This window comes from Lolium rigidum, chromosome 6, assembly GCF_022539505.1.
Source record: "Lolium rigidum isolate FL_2022 chromosome 6, APGP_CSIRO_Lrig_0.1, whole genome shotgun sequence".
Lineage (NCBI taxonomy): Eukaryota > Viridiplantae > Streptophyta > Magnoliopsida > Poales > Poaceae > Lolium > Lolium rigidum.
Window position 1 is genome coordinate 202,583,369 of NC_061513.1, and position 16,704 is coordinate 202,600,072.

Here is a 16,704-nt window from a genome sequence, read left to right on the forward strand (position 1 = left end):
ATCCCGAAGTTCACACTCTTGCGAATGCTAATCTCCGTCGGAGAGCTACGGTGGCTTAGTGCTTCCGAACGCCACAAGCAGTCTCACCTTGAGGTGTCGTTGCTCGATGCATACCAACGCCACAAAGGCCTCACTCCAAGATGCGGTAGTCACACCACAAACCGAGCGCCACAAAGGCCTCACCTTATTCTCCGGTGACCCTCGCCACAAAGGTCTCACCTTATTCTCAGGTGATCATCGCCACAAAGGGCTAGATCACGGTTCCACTAAGTGTTTTCCTTCGAGGCGGAAACCAAGAGACTTACACAAAGGTTGGAGCAAATATACACAACTTAATTAGAGGCTTCCAAAAAATCACCACAAGGCCTCAAATCCGTCTAGGGTTCCAAGAACCCAAGAGTATCAACTTTCATGCTTTCACCTCCACAGATCACCATGGAGAACTCAAATCGATGCACCAAACGCAATGGAAGAACACCACTAAGATGCTCAAGTCCTTCTCTCTCAAATGCTACAAATATATAAAAGCTATTGGGGAAATAGGAGAGAAAGAACAAATAGAAAGAGGAACACCAAATTTCTTCTAAGAGCTAGATCTAGAGATTCTGACACAAAGAGGAAAATTTGATTTGTGGGATTGTAGATCTAGGTTTTCTCTCTCTTTTCCTCAAATTTGAGCAAGAATCATGGAGAAATTTGGGGTAGAGAGAGCTCTTAAATGTTAGCAATGGAGGAGAGGCAAAAAGTGTGTGAAGCAACCAAAAATACGAGAGGGGGAAGAAGACTGTATAAAGGAGCCCAGAAAATTTGCCCGTTGGGGCTGGCTAGACATGGACTGGTAGTTCCGGCCTAGGTGGGCCGGTAGTGCCGCTCTCGCACGCTAGACAGCCAGAACATGGGAAAGCAGAGCAAGCGCAGGCCAGCGAGCCCGCAGCAGCCGCGCGCGTGCGGGCGAGCGAGGCGGCGCCGGGACTCGAGCGGGGACGCGGGCGGCGTGTGAGTCAACGCCAGAGCCCGGTAGTGCGAGCCTTGGCGGCCCGACAGTGCCGCACGGAGCGGGCCAGAATTTCTGCGCGCGGGGAGCTGGCAGTGCGGGGGCGGTAGTGGTGCCCAGCAAAGGCGGAATTGCCGGCCTGGGCAGCTAACCCCTTTTCATTTTCTCTTTAAATCAATTAGAATGCAAACTTAAAACTGTAATATCTCGAGTTTGGAAACTCTGATCGAGAAGAAACCAATTTTGTTCACAAGAGCTACCTCCACAAAAATTGAAAATATGAAAACAGGTGGGGGTGATTTTCTATAATCTTTAAAGTGAAACCTCTCAATATGAGAAACCGAGAAACTCTGTTATCGAAAAATCAACAAGTAAATAATATGGAATCCATTTTCGATGAACTAGAGCTTTTCATGAAAATAACCACGAGCTCTAAAACACCACATGGATAATATCCAAATAACAACCAAGAATGATGATGCAAAGACGCAGTGGTTTGAGCTCTCTCTCCGAACAATACGATCGAGTTACTCACTCGAGAGCCCTCTTGATAGTACGATAACTAACCTATGAACGCCGCCTTCCTCATAGAAGCTGCTGGGTTGACCCCGAAGGCCGAATTCTATGGTAGAGAAGGCTTGAATAAGAATTTGGGTCTCCCAACTAAACCATGAAACCGCTAAGAAAGAAAACCTACCAAGAACCAACATTAACCTTGCGCATTTCACTTGAGCTCGGTGATGACAATCTTGGCCACAACAAGATGGAACGCCTTTCTTGATTGTGCTTGCTTGATGGAGTCTTGCGGATTGCTCCCCCATACACCACTATGGGAGAACTTCTTCTTCGACACATCTTCACATATCCTTGATCACCATATGGATGGCAAGCTTCAAGCAAATGATATTTTCGAGATAGCTCATCTTGAACTTGCACTACATTTCTTCTTTCTTCGTCTTGTTGATGTCTTGAACGTACACACGAGAGCTTACTCAATCTTCTTCTTCAAGTCATAATTGTTACTTTATATTCTTCATTTGATCCTTGTTGTAACCTTGAAGCCAAAATATGTTTCAAGTATTGCCTATGGATAATTCCTACAAATATAACTCAACACAAACATTAGTCCATAGGAATTGTCATTAATTACCAAACCACGCATGGGGGATCCATGCACTTTCAGAAGCTGTATGAAAACTCAATTAGGTGGACTAGAGGCGGATGAAATACGAGGTTCCTTTTGTGAATGTTCTTCCAACAACAAAATCTGAAAAAAGGTGGACTACACATTGATTTTGATAAGTAACTACTCCCTCTGTTTTATATTTTATCAATATGTAAAACTACTAACATTAATTAGTAAAATTGATTATATTCTACCTCATAGGATGATGTTCATTAATGCTAAAGTTGCATGCAGCCATAGAGAAAGAGCATCCACATGCAATATGTTTAATTAGCCTTGCACTTGTCAATGCAACAACAACAACAACAAGATTGTGGAGCTACTAGTTCTAGACCTGATGGTGCCCGACCAACATGGAATATTATTTGGGTCTGCCCCGTACCACCAAAAGTCAAAATCTTGGCATGGAAGATCTGTAGAAATGCAATATCAACACAGTTGAATCTGCGAAGGAGAGGCATCTCAACATCCAGCTTGTGTCCAGTCTGTGGCTGTGAGGAGGAGGACTCCTTCCATATTTTCCTCTGATGCCCGCATGCACGCGACCTTTGGCGTGCCATGGTCGAAGTCTGGGACCTGCCCGCCGGTGACCTGCTGAGGCCGACAGGACCTGAGTGGCTCCTTCACCTGTTGGCTTCCATCCCAGCATGCCAGCGTGCGCCGACCCTAATGACGTTTTGGAGGATATGGCACGCCCACAATGAGATGACCCACAACAAACCATGTCCGCCAATTAAGGGCTCACGTCGATTCCTAGTAAGCTATCTCAACTCTCTTATGCTCATTAAATAATTTCCCTCCGCAGATATAATCAAAGGTAAGATGGTCGTCAACCAGGAATAAGGACTCCAGAAGACTGGAGCACGAACTGATTGACAGAAGGTTAGGAAGAAATGGGTGGTGGTGCCGCCGATAGGAGAGGCCAAGGTGAACACGGATGGTGCATACTCGAGTGAAGCTGCAGGTACGGGCATGGTTCTACGAGACCATAGAGGTGAGATCATCTATGCAGCATGCCGACTCTATACCACACTGCGGTGATGCAACTGAAGCAGAAATCATGGCCAACGAAGAGGGGCTGCAGCTTGCCCTACACTGGACAACGCTTAAGTTCACACTGGAGTCAGATTGTGCGGAAGCGGTGGCCATGATCAACGAAAGTAGTCCTAATGTATCAGCCTATGCCTTTAGAATCAATGTCATTCGTGAGTTTCTTCGGAAAAGAGATGTAAAATTAATAAAGATTAGCCGCGAGGCTAACATGGTAGGCCACGAGTTAGCAAAACTAGGACGGGTTCAGAACAGAACTGAATCTTTTCTCAGATATGTTCCTCAGGAAATCGCTACGGCTGTTCAAACTGATTGTAATTCACTTGTGGCTTAATATATATCTTTTTTCCTCGCAAAAAAATTAGGCAAAAATACAAAAGTATTTTCACATAAATAATTGTATTATTTATTAGTTGGTTATGTTTTCTTGGTAACTGGAATGTAAGTTTTCTTTACAAAACTAGACCATGAACAACGTGTTGCTACACCCGTCTATTTTCAAGAAAAAACAACAAAAATGTTTGCAAAAATTTAGAATATAGATATTTGGTAAAACTTGAACAAGTTGAATTACAACGGGATGATGTAACATGGGAGCCAAGACAACAAGGAAGAAGAAGATGAGAAAGAATATCAGGAGCGGACAGACCGACCCTTCGACCGGCCGACCGGTCTGCAGGCCGACCATACCGGCCATCGCCGGGCGCCAGCCGACACGACCGGGCCATGCCGATTGCCACACCGGTGGCCACCAAACAGGTAACAGAACCATTCCCAAAACCAATCGGGCTACATTTCGGCCTTGCTAGTTGACCCGCTGAACAGGTTAGCCCACAGGTCTGCCCCCCGCTCACGCCGGAATCCCCCGAAAACTGTGTTGAGTTAGCTTTAAGCATGTAACTTATCCCTTCACCCCTAGCAGCACAAATACCCCTTTCCATCCCAGATCTGGGGTTAGACTAATATTTGAGATTTGGGAGTATAAGCATGTGCTCATCTACCATCCCTATGGGATTCAAGACCTCTTTGTAGTTTAATTGCTACCAAGTTGCATCAAAGCCCCCTTTTGTGGATTTATCTCTACCGGTTAAGATTCTATCGGATGCGAAGTCTCTACCGTGTGATTATACCTAGCTCTAATCTCTCTTACACATGATTCTATCGGATCATCACCGATCTCTCCTCCGGGACTCTACCTTGCGGTCTTTCCTTGGAGGATTATATCGGGAAGTTTATTCAAGCTGTTGGAGGTTAATTCAAAGTTGTATTGGGTTAATTTTTTCTTGAGTTCATCGTGTCCATCCTTCTCCCCTCTCTCCCCTTGGTAAATTCGTGAGATCAGGCACAAATCTGTGACCCAAGTCACATCACCTTGACCAATCGATTCTGGATGGACAATAAGAACATCTAATATGCCTTCTTGGAGATGCTTATCCCTATACAATATTAACAATGAGATTACATGGAAATATCAAGGTAAATAGAATAAATAGGAAGCTAACAATCCGAGGAGCCATATTTGAACATCGGTGAGAATTTCCTAGCAATTCACAACGCACCTTTTTTTTGGCAATGCAAAACGTCACTGTAAAACCAACTGGGAAAGCAATTTATAGAAAATAAAAGAAGATCAACTAAGGTTAACAATCAATTCAGTAAACACCAAGTGCAACCTTGAAACTAAATATGTCCCTTGTGAAAGAGCCGAACAAGTCATCATCTCATAGGTAAGCAAAAAATGAGACCACTATACGAGATATAGAAATAGGCTATGTTTGCCATCCATTAAACCTATGTGAACAACAACAATATAATTAAATCTGGTTTGAAAAATGCCAACGGAATGAGGTGTATAAGATAAAACAAAGATTCTTTAACATTTTGTACCCCTAGGATCCGAGCACACTCTTTCCCATCTCAAGGATTTATATGTATCTTCATATCAGCGGGTTGATTATCTACTTATCATGGGATGGTGCAACATTGGGAATCTCACATGGAACCGAAATAGCTGATCAATTTATAATCAAGTTCCTTGGAAGAATTACATTGAGTATAGCATGACAAAAATAAAAAAAAGCTTCTAATATGAAAAATCTTAAGAAAGCAAGTGCAACCTCTGCAGATCACGAACTAGTCAACTAAACTTGTAGCTACAACTTAGATTGGCTGAGGAATGTAATGCCATGCTGGTCAGTTTTTTCTTTCCAAAATAAAAGCGTTTGCTTGCAATTACTAAAAGCATAGTAACTAAAATGATATTATTTGAATGGGAAAAACAAGTTCATACACACATCATCTGATTTGGGTGACATGTCAGGCTGCTTACTGGAGCATGATTATTCTACAAAATCAAAGAATTCAAAAATATATGGTACACGAAAAAGGCTCAACTGAAGCAAATATAATTCAACCTAGTAAAAAATCTAGGAAAAAAATCCGAAATTAATGAACAAATAGGAAATTGATATCCTATATACCCATCGAACCAATGATAAATGATGAACCAAATATAGTCCAATTCATAACTACTAAAATGGTCTCTCCGAACAACCATGCACACACAATTAGCTAGATTAGAAAGGTAATACATGCTTTTAAAATATGCAAACGTGTACATAGTAATGTCATTTGTATTTATTTACTTGATAAGAAGAGATTGAAGAATATTGCCACAAAAAGCTGCAATAGAAATATAAGGTTATTTTCTTTTTAATCATGGCAATTATATCAATGCACTAAAAATATAATAAGAGAGCTATTATTATCTATGGACATTATAGAAGTTAAAGAAATCCATCACATGCATAGCCACTATCCATGTGTGTGATTGCATCAAACAATCAACATGGAAGTTACCGCAATTCTCCTACTTTTACAGTTTGGTAACAGATCACCAATAACAAATCGATGTGTAGCCATTAGGAAAGTAAGCTAGGACAACATAGCTCTTCACAATCCTCCAAAGTGGGTGCAGTAGGGATTATGGCAGTGGAGACCGTACACAGAGGAGATCCGAGCCAGAGACAATAGAACCATTGTTGCACAAGACTTGTTTGCTCATGTCTAGTACAAATAATCAAAGGTGCAAACTATCACCCAACAAGATAAACCAGAGAGAGGTGAATTAGAGTGGGTTTAGTGATGGAGGGTGAAAAGCTACGAACATCACAACATATTTCTACCTTATCGATGTGAAGATTACTCATGTGCCATCGAAGATGCTAGACATCGCTCACCCATGTCTCCCCCTTCCACAACAGCAATTGATGCATCCTCCACATTCTCGGGGCGTTGGCACTGCTGGCTCCTCCTATGCATCGCCCACGGCCGCTCTTTGTCATCACCATCTCACCGTCGTCGCGGCCATCATGATATTAGAATAATCCAAATGACAACAAGAGTTAGAACATATGTATTCCGAATAAATATGGCGAGAGAGAAATGAAAAGTCAACAACAAAGGATAGGAACCTTGGCATGAAGCGGACAATCGCAAGAAGCAACAATAAGGGGAACGATGCAATGAAGAAGAGAATGCGCCATAAACGTCATGAAATAGGGGAGATGAGGCGGGCATGCCCGAACCGGTTTCCACTATCACAAGAAATCAAGGAAACATGAGGGTAGTGACGATATACCTTGTGCTCCCATTAATTTCTAGAGACAATTACAGCGGTAGCGCGGTGCCTCGAGGGACTTCCGTCGAGGCAGAGCACAACCCGTAGCTGAAAGCCCACAAAACCAATGAAGCAGCCTATACCTATGCAAGGGATGTGGAAGATTGAGGTGGTCAGAAGGAATTTTGTTCTTCCAGAGGCGGATGCTATTCTTAATATTCCGCTTCGCCGTGGGGGAGGCGAGGACTTCTGGGCCTAGGTGTTTGATAAGACAGGTTGTTACACCGTGAAGGCGGCGTATCGTGCTGTCATGAGTCGCAACGAGCAATCAGCTCTAGACGAAGGGGCGATTACCGAAACCTCAACTACAGAGAAACAGTTGTGGCCTGTCTTATGGAAACTGAATGTGATGCCAAAAGTTCGGGTGTTTTGGTGGCGAGTGCTGCGAGGTATTCTTCCCACCGAATCTACCTTAAAGCATCGACATATTTCGCAATTGGGCAGATGCAAAATCTGCCTAGCAGCTGATGAGGATATCTTGCATTAATTGTGATCTTGCACGCAGATTTTGGGAAGAAGCGCAGTCTTGGATGAACTTTGTGTTACCAAAGCTTCATCCCTTTACCTGGTCACGTGATATTTTATGTGATGCTAGGTTTGATGATTCGGATAGGCCAAAAATTGTTACAGTAATGTGGGCCATCTGGAGTTCGCGGAATGCATGGACTCATGATAAAGGAGCATATGATCCAGTTCATTCTATGAAGATGGCCAAAGAAGCTTTAGCGATTCTTGAAGTTCCAAAGAAATATACAGCTATGCTTCCAGGCCATGGTTGGAGACCACCAGACAAGGATGTTGTGAAAATTAACACAAATGGTGGTCTGTCTTTCGATGCTCGCAGAGGTGGAGCAGGTGGGGTGGTGAGATCAAGATATGCATACCTGGGTGCATGGAGTAAGCCTTACAATGGTCTCACTGACCCTCTTGTTGCCGAGGCTCTTGCACTAAGGGATGGTGTGATCTTTGCCAAGCTCCGAGGGTACCCAAAGGTGGTTATGGAAACCAACTGTCTGGAGATTGTCAATCTCTGGAACACTCGTCATGGATCACGCGCGGTCGTGGCTTCTATTATTCAAGAAATTGGAGAGCTACTTCTGAGTTTTTCTTCTTTTACTATTCAGCATGTAATGAGATCAGCAAACTATCCGGCCCACCTTTGTGTGCAAAGCATGCTAGCACATTGGCGGTGACGAGCAGTTGGCTCGATTGTACTCCTGACTTCCTGGTTGTCAGTCTTTTGGCTGATAGTTCGGGCGCTGTATTTGCTGAATAAAGCTCTCCATATTCCCCGCAAAAAAGTAGCCTAGTAGGCCTTGCGGGAGTTTCTGAGCCTGATTAACGAGATGGCTTGCAGGTCCGTTCCTGGAGTAGCGTCCCTTTGCGCTAGACGTAAGGTCCGCTGTGCGGTGAAAAACACCATAGGATGCGCGGTGAGACGCAAGAACGATATGGTACGTCCATTCGTAGGATCCGAGGCTGAAAACCTGTAGCCGATGTGGTGGTTGCTTCTAGATAGTTCAGTTTTAATAGTTTTTCTTATATAGTAACAACAACACAACGTATTCTTAGCATTCTGTTCTCCATCCGACGGCTGCAAAAGGTTGCATCAATGATGCTCACAAAAGAGAAGAGTAGATTGCAAAATAATTTCGATAAATAAAAAAGGTTCCCTGGAAAATAATAGCGCCAAAAGATCCTTGCCGTTAGGTGTTTCATCGAACGGCTGGAAAGTGGCGCTGGAAGGACCGGAGAATATCGACGCACCCTCCATACCTACACATATTTCAATCAGCCCCTTCCATCATTTTCCCCGTTTCCTTTTTTGGCTCTCTTCGTCTACCTGACGTCTTCGATCTCGGGGATTTCTGCCGAGACAAAAGGCCAATCCGGCGAATTAGCACCGGCAGACGTAGCTGAAACTCGCGCTGAGAGAGCGAGTAGCAAAGGAAGAATCTGATGGATCAGCATCAACGTCAGGTAAGAGCTCCGTTCGATTCGCATTTCTTGCTTCGTTCAGGAGATTCGGACCAGAGCTGTTTTGTCCCCTTATACTTCTAGGGTTTGGCTTTGTGTTGGAGCTGCTTCAGATCTATGGATTTGTCTCCGCTAGAATCCTGAATTAGGGTTTGCTTCGAACGGTGTGGCGAATCTCCCCTAGTCGGCTAGTCCTCCTATCATGCGTAACAGAGAATCTCGAAAATACCCCCCTTCCAAGATCCAGGATGGTCACCAGTGTTTACTTTCTATGACAAGCAGATGATTTTTGTTAGGTGCTTTGGATTCTATTGTATATGGTTAAGCCATATAGTTAACTTATCCGCTAGTTAATCGAGATTCAGGATATAGAGGGGTGGTATTTAGCGTGATAATTTATTTTTCTCTTATTGCAGGAGGTTAGTGAGAATTATTCGAATCCAAAGACCTGCCTCTTTCATGTGCTCTTCAAGGTACCGTGACTGTTCCTTCTAAGATATGCATTCATTAAGGAGAAGACATGTGAATTTGTATATGGAGATCCATTGTATGTATATGCATGCTTAATTGTGAGTATTTGTGTTTGAAGGCTGGGGCATTGGCATTCTACATACTGTCCGCGCTGTTTGTGCACAACTTTGTCATCATCTTTGTTGTCACCGTGTTCCTAGCAGCACTTGACTTCTGGGTGGTTAAGAATGTAAGTGGAAGGATATTGGTTGGACTGCGTTGGTGGAATGAGATTAATGATGAGGGCAATAGCGTGTGGATGTTTGAATGCCTTGATGAACAGGTTTGTATTTTCCTTCTTGCCATTCTTATGCGGTTTTGTTTTGAGTGTCTACCAGTAAATTGATGTAGCTGTTTCGTTGCAGTCACTTGCTAGGATGAACAAGAAAGACTCGTGGTTGTTTTGGTGGACTCTTTACTTGGCCGTAAGTGATGCTGAGAATACGATGGTTTGGTTATTTTTGTTTTTGTTTACGAATGAAATTAATCATGCACAATTTTACTCTCTTGCTTTAATATGTCTGCCTGATAAGTGTACCAAGAATTCTGCTACAAATGGAATATATAAACATAAACAACATACAAAGGAATGTTAGACAACAAACAGCAGTCAGGCAAGCATGGTAAGGTGTTATGGGATACCGACTTTCTTTTGCAAGGACTGATTAAATCTTCTTTAAGTATTAATCTTGACGCATTCTACCTTTGGACGTGTTTGGTATTAAAAACAACACCCTGTTGCATGGAGTCTATACGCTCAGTGGAACTATTTGATGTGTCTCGGTATAGTATGGGCGGCAATACTGTTTTTATTAGGTATTATTACCTTTTTCAACTCTGCCGATTGCTGAGATGGTAATGCTTTTGGAAAAATACGAGTTGGTGTTACAAGCATGCTTATTTTATAGAATGTTATTAAATCAATGATTATTTTGTTGGTAAATTCCACCACGAAATTATTCCCTTGAAGGAACAACAAATTCAAGACAGCATTACATTACAAGCATGCTTATTTTGTTATTCTTTTTGGTACATATGTCCTATGGCACAACCATCTAAGAGCACATGTGGTGTTTTATCAAGTACTATAACTTTTCCAGGATATGTCTGCTTTCCATATATGATTCTTAGTTAGTTATGTGCTTCACTGTTTAGCTATTATGAAACAGTTTACCTGGACATTAATGCAAAAGCTTGAAAGTAACATTGATCCAAGTGTCGATCATGTCAAGCTATGGGAAAGGAGAAGTCAGGATCACTCCAATGTTTGTTTAATAAAAATGCCTGACACAATTGGAAAATTAAGCAATCACCATCTCTAAACTTGGACAGGTAGTTCTACCAGAAAATATTCTAGATTCATCGTTGAAAACCAGTGGTAGCGAAGTTCAGATATGTGAGTTTCAGAACATGTTCAATATCAGCACTGTAGACTGACATCACATTAGAGAAAATATTGATATTTTTTTTAAACTCTTGAAAAGGATGACCTCATTCTGAGAAACAAGGGTTTAAAGCTCCAAGCTGTCTTGTCTGTTTTGTTTACAATCTTTTTTCCATGCTGCAAGAAGACCTTTTTTTTTACATTATTGCATTGATGTCATATATTCATAAAGGTAATGGCGTCAAGTCTATCAATGTGTTATATTGTGGGTTTGGCAGTTGTAAACTGAACATGTAAAACGTATGGGATGATGATATTGTAAATTCTGACAAGTCATTGACGAACATAATAAGCTAAATCTGATTCAGATCCTTCAATGTTTTAATTCTTCTCATTTTCCTGAGTAACGTGAAACTGGAAACTAATCTGAAATAAGGAGACTATGTAAACTGATAATTTAATGAGGAAGCTTCTCTGAATGAGTAAATCACTGAAGGGCCAAGGCCAGATTCATAGCTACTTCTTTTCCTCCTTGGCACTGTCTGGTCTATTTTAATTTTGGGTACTGTCATTGATTTGTACTCCTGAATGAAACTTTGCCTCAAGTGTTTAAGGTTTTAAAAGTGGGCCCCATCCATATTTCAGGCTGCTGCATGGGTCGTTCTTGGGATATTCTCGCTCATCAGACTTCAAGCTGATTACCTTCTTGTCATTGGAGTGTGCCTGAGTCTCAGCATTGCAAATATTATTGGGTTTACGAAATGCAAAAAAGGTGTGGCTTCTCCTGCACAATCTACGTTCGTTGGAACCATGTTATAGGATGCTGTGGTTATTTGGATTGGCCAGTCAGATAAGAAACTGTTGTTAGTTGTTAATAAAACTTACTAGTCTAGAGCTTTATGCTATTTGACAGATCTGCAGCTTCAGCATCCTGGTCTAACTATTTGGAATGTACAGTCGTAGTAATAGAACACTTGAGACTAGACTATTCTTCCGGAAAAAAAAACCTAGCAGTTTAGCCTTAGCCAGCTTTCTTTAGTACTCCCTGTTCATAAATATAAGATGTTTTAGGTATTTCATAGTGAACTAGATACACACCATAGTGAGTGAATCTACATACTAAAAAAGACTAGCTACATACCAAAATAGATGAATCTACTATAAGCTAAAACATCTTATATTGATGAACGGAGGGAGTATTACTTTTTCTGGGTATGCTGGTCAGTTTAGATCATTAGGAGATGTTCATGTTTCTTAAGTTGTTCGCATTTTGATAACTTGCATGTGGATCATCTATTAGAAGAGTAATGCTAATCCTAATCACCTTTTAAGTAGTTTTGTAGCAATAGAACACTTGAGACAAGACTATTCTTGTTCTAAAAAAAAACCCTAGCAGTTTAGCCTTAGCCAGCTTTCCTTAGTATTACTTTTTCTGGGTATACTGGTCAGTTTAGATTATTAGAAGCTGTTCATGTTTCTTAAGTTGTTTGCATTTTGATAACTTGCATGTGGATCATCTATTAGAAGTCTGAAGTCATGCTAATCCTAATCACCTTTTAAGTAGTTTTGTGTCCTTGAGGCTCCCGTTTTATGACGTTACAACTTATGTAATTGGTTTGAAACATACTATTATTCATCAAACGAGTTGAAAGAAATTGGCCCACAAAGCCCAGTTACTTGGGTTTGGATTAGCACGCTGTTGTAGTTCACCGGAGTATCCTCTGCAGTAAATGCCATTTTGTTGCTACGTGATCTCACTCACAGTTGCCTATAATGTTTGGGTCAAATAGAAGCTGTGCCACTCTAATCATACATGTTGCTAATGAAACATCTTCTTGATTTCATAGTTTTAAGTTTGACATTTGTACTGCGATGTTTATTATGCAGATGCCAAGAAAAACTTCCAGGATATTGCTCAGAGCGCACTCCTATCATCCAGCATGAGGTCAACTCTGCAGTCAGCATTTGGTGTCTAACCATAACCAGAGGACCTATTTGTGGCATGTAACGTGTACAATCCATGGATAAGATGATGCATTTGCCTTTCGCTTTAGTTGCTCGTGCCTAGCTTTTCTCCAACCATGTACATCTTCCTGGCCCACAATGTCCTTGATATTACTTGCTCTACTATCACCAAAGAGGTTGGTCATGAGTTCTGACTGGCGCTAACGCACTTTGAGCGTCAAGATAAACACATTACTTGGTAATCACTAGCTACTGATGATCTTTGAGGGTTTTCTAGCATTCAGTCATTATGCTATACTGTAAAAGGGAGTAGATCGGAGTGCAGTCTAGTTGACTTAATGAAACCTTGTCATGTACATGAACTTGTCCTGATGGCGAAAATAACTGCCTTGCCTCCTTGAGGTTGTGCAGTTTTGGTATATCTTACCATACTCTACAGCTTGCACTTCGTCAATTTTCACCTGTAACAGAACAAAACGAGATATTTCAGGTCTTCCCTTTTTGTTAATCTGATGTAGTAAGCTATTTTATACGTTGCTAATTCATATCCCATATGTCCCACTGGAAGAAAAACAAAAACAGTACAGTACGACCTTTAGGTTAATTCCAACAATGTGAAAACCGTCAAATTTCGGTTGGAAAGGGGCTATGGCGTCAACGGAACGATAGGGCTTGATCGCCATGGTATTGGATCTACCTGGACTCATCATGGATACTCATTGATACAAATGCATCTCGGTGTGTCGAATTCAGCTTGAAGGATATCTGTTTTCTCTCTGTTATTGTCCAGTTGATCTATAGGGTATGTCTTGCTTGGCGTACCCTCGTCTTCTTTTGTCTTTTGGACCTGTCCGTTTCATACAACTGTTGGCTGTATTATCCGTACCTGGAAATGAAATCGGGAGCGTATGGGGAGTGGTGTTTTGGAACATGGGAGCATATGCTCCCTATATTTTGAATTGCATCTTACACATATTTTAAATTTAAAAAAAATTGAAACAAAAAAATTCGCACGTACATCTTCACGTGCTACGCGCTCACAAAGTTGTTTCATAAAAAATAAACTTATCATGTGACGTGTGTAAAAAAGACAAAATTCAGTGCTGAAAACAATGCTTTTCACAAAATAAGTTTTCTCTTTTTTACATAGGCCACAAAAAATATTAATTTTTCGTGAAACTTGACGCATACACATATATTATGGAGATGTACATGTAGAATTTTTGTCAAAATTTTTCCACACTTCCAAATATGTTTTGTTGGTAGAGGGAGCATACGCACCCAGGAGCCAAATTGAATTTCCCGAGCGTATGCTCCTTAATTTGGGAAAAAAGAAGAAGCAAAGGTAAAGTTCTCATTTGATTGGTGTTATGGACGTCCAATTTGTCCTCATGGAGGGATCTCTTCTTTGCACATGCCGTGCAGCTCACGTGTTCGAAATCATCAACGCCGGGTGAACCCAACATTTGAAAATCGTCAAAACATTTGAGCACTTGCAGAAAGTAAAACGTTCTTCCCATTCATCCTTTTCTTTGCGATGTAAAGACGACTAAGCGTTTCCCACGTCGAAAAGACGGATCGCCGGTGAGCGCCGGCGATAGGTGAAAGCAAAACGTTTGGGTTCGCGTGAGAAAACACTCCCACGCATCTTCGAAATTGGCGATCGATTTCCCGTACAGGTACAGCGACGAGCCCATGGCTGAACGGTTCTCAACCAATGCTCCGTCTCCGGTCTCCTCAGCGTTATCTTCTCTCGCCGAGCTAGGCATGCCGCGTCGGACGTTATCCGCGTGGAGCGAGCGACGTCGTAGACCAACGCGAAACACGTCCTCCGTTTTCCCATCCGCTCGCTCACACCGTCGCTCTCACCTAAAAATCACGTAAAATCCTTGTGAGCTTCGGAAAACAGAAGAAACCCTTCGTTTCGCCGCCATAGATTTTGTCACGCAAAAACCTCGAAATGATGGGAACCAATCCTGGAACGTAGTTTCCGTCTCATGCCGTGTCCTTTTTCACGGGTTGTTTTCTTGCAATCTCCTCCTCGTATTCTCTTTGTTTTCTTTTGGTTTTGCTCAAAAGTGCATGCAAAGCAACAAACTTTATTCTGGAAAATATTTCTTCTAGGTAGGAGATCTTTCCATGGTACAGATTGGCGAGGAGAAAATGGTCACGTTGGCCTCGTGGCGCCGTGGATCACACAGATGGTAGGGACTACGGAGACATCAGCGCCACCTAAGGAAAAAGGGTTACGATATCTCAGCCAGGTCATCCGACTACTCTTATCCACTTAAATTGCATTCCCTTTTCTCCATTTTTTTGCTTTGCTTGTGGCTGGACTGCTGCCTGACAGAATGGTCAATGCGTGTAATTTCGGATTCACATTTCTGCAAAATAACGAGAGAGAGGTGACGCTTCAAAGTTAGATTCTTTGCAGAATTTGCGTTCTGAAGCATTAACCAAAAACCCGGATCCACTCATCGTGTGGGTTATCCGTCCCATAGGAAAAACACTTGCTCGATCGGTGTGGGTGAAAGAGGAGAAATTCCTTTTCTGCACCAACAGATCGTGAATTTTCAATCTTGCAATGCAGTTCCAAGAAATGACCACACGTTGCACCAGATTTTAGTGTTCCATTTCTGAAACCAGATGTCACAACGTTATTACAACCATTTCACTGTCAGGTCTTCCATACTTACAACATTAGGCATACCTAGGGGAGGGACAAGTTCTAGAGCTCTCTCAAAAAAAAAAAAAGGGGGGGGGGGGGGAAGACATCTGACGATAACTGAAAAAACAAACTGAGCTCTACAGAAGAAGACAACAAAAAGAGATTAAAGCATGTGAAGCACCCTGCAACCTTCATCAACTCCCACCAGCATCAAAGCATTCGCTCCTAAGGTTCTTGCTAGGTCTGATCAACCGAGGTCCAGATCCCCTCTTATGATTCATAGTGCGCACTTTCAGAGAAGTTCATTCTCAGGAGTCAGCCAGATTCTAGCCACAATAGCAGAGGTGGCATTCGAGCCATGTACTCCAGCTTGTTCACCATTATCAGTTTTCCTCTTTCTTCCTCTTTTAGCAGGATGATGCATGGTGCAAGAGTGTAAGCAGTTTTCCTCCATATCACCTACATCCCAAACCATTGTGTTCGATTAAACATCATGTCATTTTTGGTAAGCCAGATGATTTCAAGATAGCAGCATTAACCATATTCATCAAACAATTTCTTTTTTTTGTTATTCCATAAGCCAGATATATCAACTATAGTTGTAGAGGGAAAGTTAAAACCCAAAACCCTCTTAATATTTGACCACATATTGGAAGCAACAACACAATCACAGAATAGATGTTGACAAGATTTAAGCTTATTATAGAAAACACAAATCAAACCATCTACTGATTGCCTTTTTACTAAGTTATCTCTAGTGAGTAGCTTGTTATGATCCAGCAACTAGAGAAAGAACCCCACATTTTTTTCTTGAATGGCCTTCTTCGGATTTTGTCTTGTCTTCCTCTCTTCAACACCAATTTTAATGAGATTCGCTTATCTACACAATATCAACCATATTTTTCAAAGAGCCGTGCATGTGAGCAAATTGAGCGCCACCAAAATATAAATTATTTTCGTAACTTATTTTGCAAACCAGTGTCCGGACAGGGGATAGGGTTGAGAAAAGATGATGGCCAAAATATGGATTATGCCAACTATGGAAACAAGAACACACTTTTTCTTCAAGTTTACATACTTGATTCCGATTTGGGAAACATCAAAACTTGGCTTGGGGCATGGGAGATCGTGCCGCCCAATTAGGCAAACAACCCCTTGGTCTAAAGGTGGCAGCATTCCTTTCTCCTGGGAGCCGACAACCAGCGTAAAACCATCTCCTCCCTTGCTATGCTAGTCTCTTGGGAGATTTGGAAGGAAAGTAATGCACATATGTTTCGGCAAGCATCTACGA

At 41.9% G+C, this 16,704-nt stretch overlaps 1 protein-coding gene across 1 annotated transcript; it reads left to right on the top strand.

The window, feature by feature from the left end:
* The first annotated feature begins 8,725 nt into the window (after positions 1–8,725).
* Positions 8,726–13,164, top strand: LOC124660735 (Golgi apparatus membrane protein-like protein ECHIDNA). The gene is made up of 6 exons (XM_047198550.1): positions 8,726–8,889; positions 9,303–9,359; positions 9,476–9,679; positions 9,762–9,821; positions 11,426–11,552; positions 12,668–13,164. Exons 1-6 carry the CDS (start codon positions 8,869–8,871, stop codon positions 12,754–12,756), a joined length of 558 nt encoding a protein of 185 aa, XP_047054506.1. The 5' UTR covers positions 8,726–8,868; the 3' UTR covers positions 12,757–13,164.
* The last annotated feature ends 3,540 nt before the right edge of the window (positions 13,165–16,704 follow it).

Excerpts from the sequence above, each read along its gene's own strand:
- LOC124660735 (XM_047198550.1), top strand. The coding sequence starts at position 8,869 with ATGGATCAGCATCAACGTCAG. Across the intron at positions 9,360-9,475 it reads TCTTTCATGTGCTCTTCAAG|GCTGGGGCATTGGCATTCTA; the intron begins GTACCGTGACTG and ends TTGTGTTTGAAG. Across the intron at positions 9,822-11,425 it reads GGTGGACTCTTTACTTGGCC|GCTGCTGCATGGGTCGTTCT; the intron begins GTAAGTGATGCT and ends TCCATATTTCAG.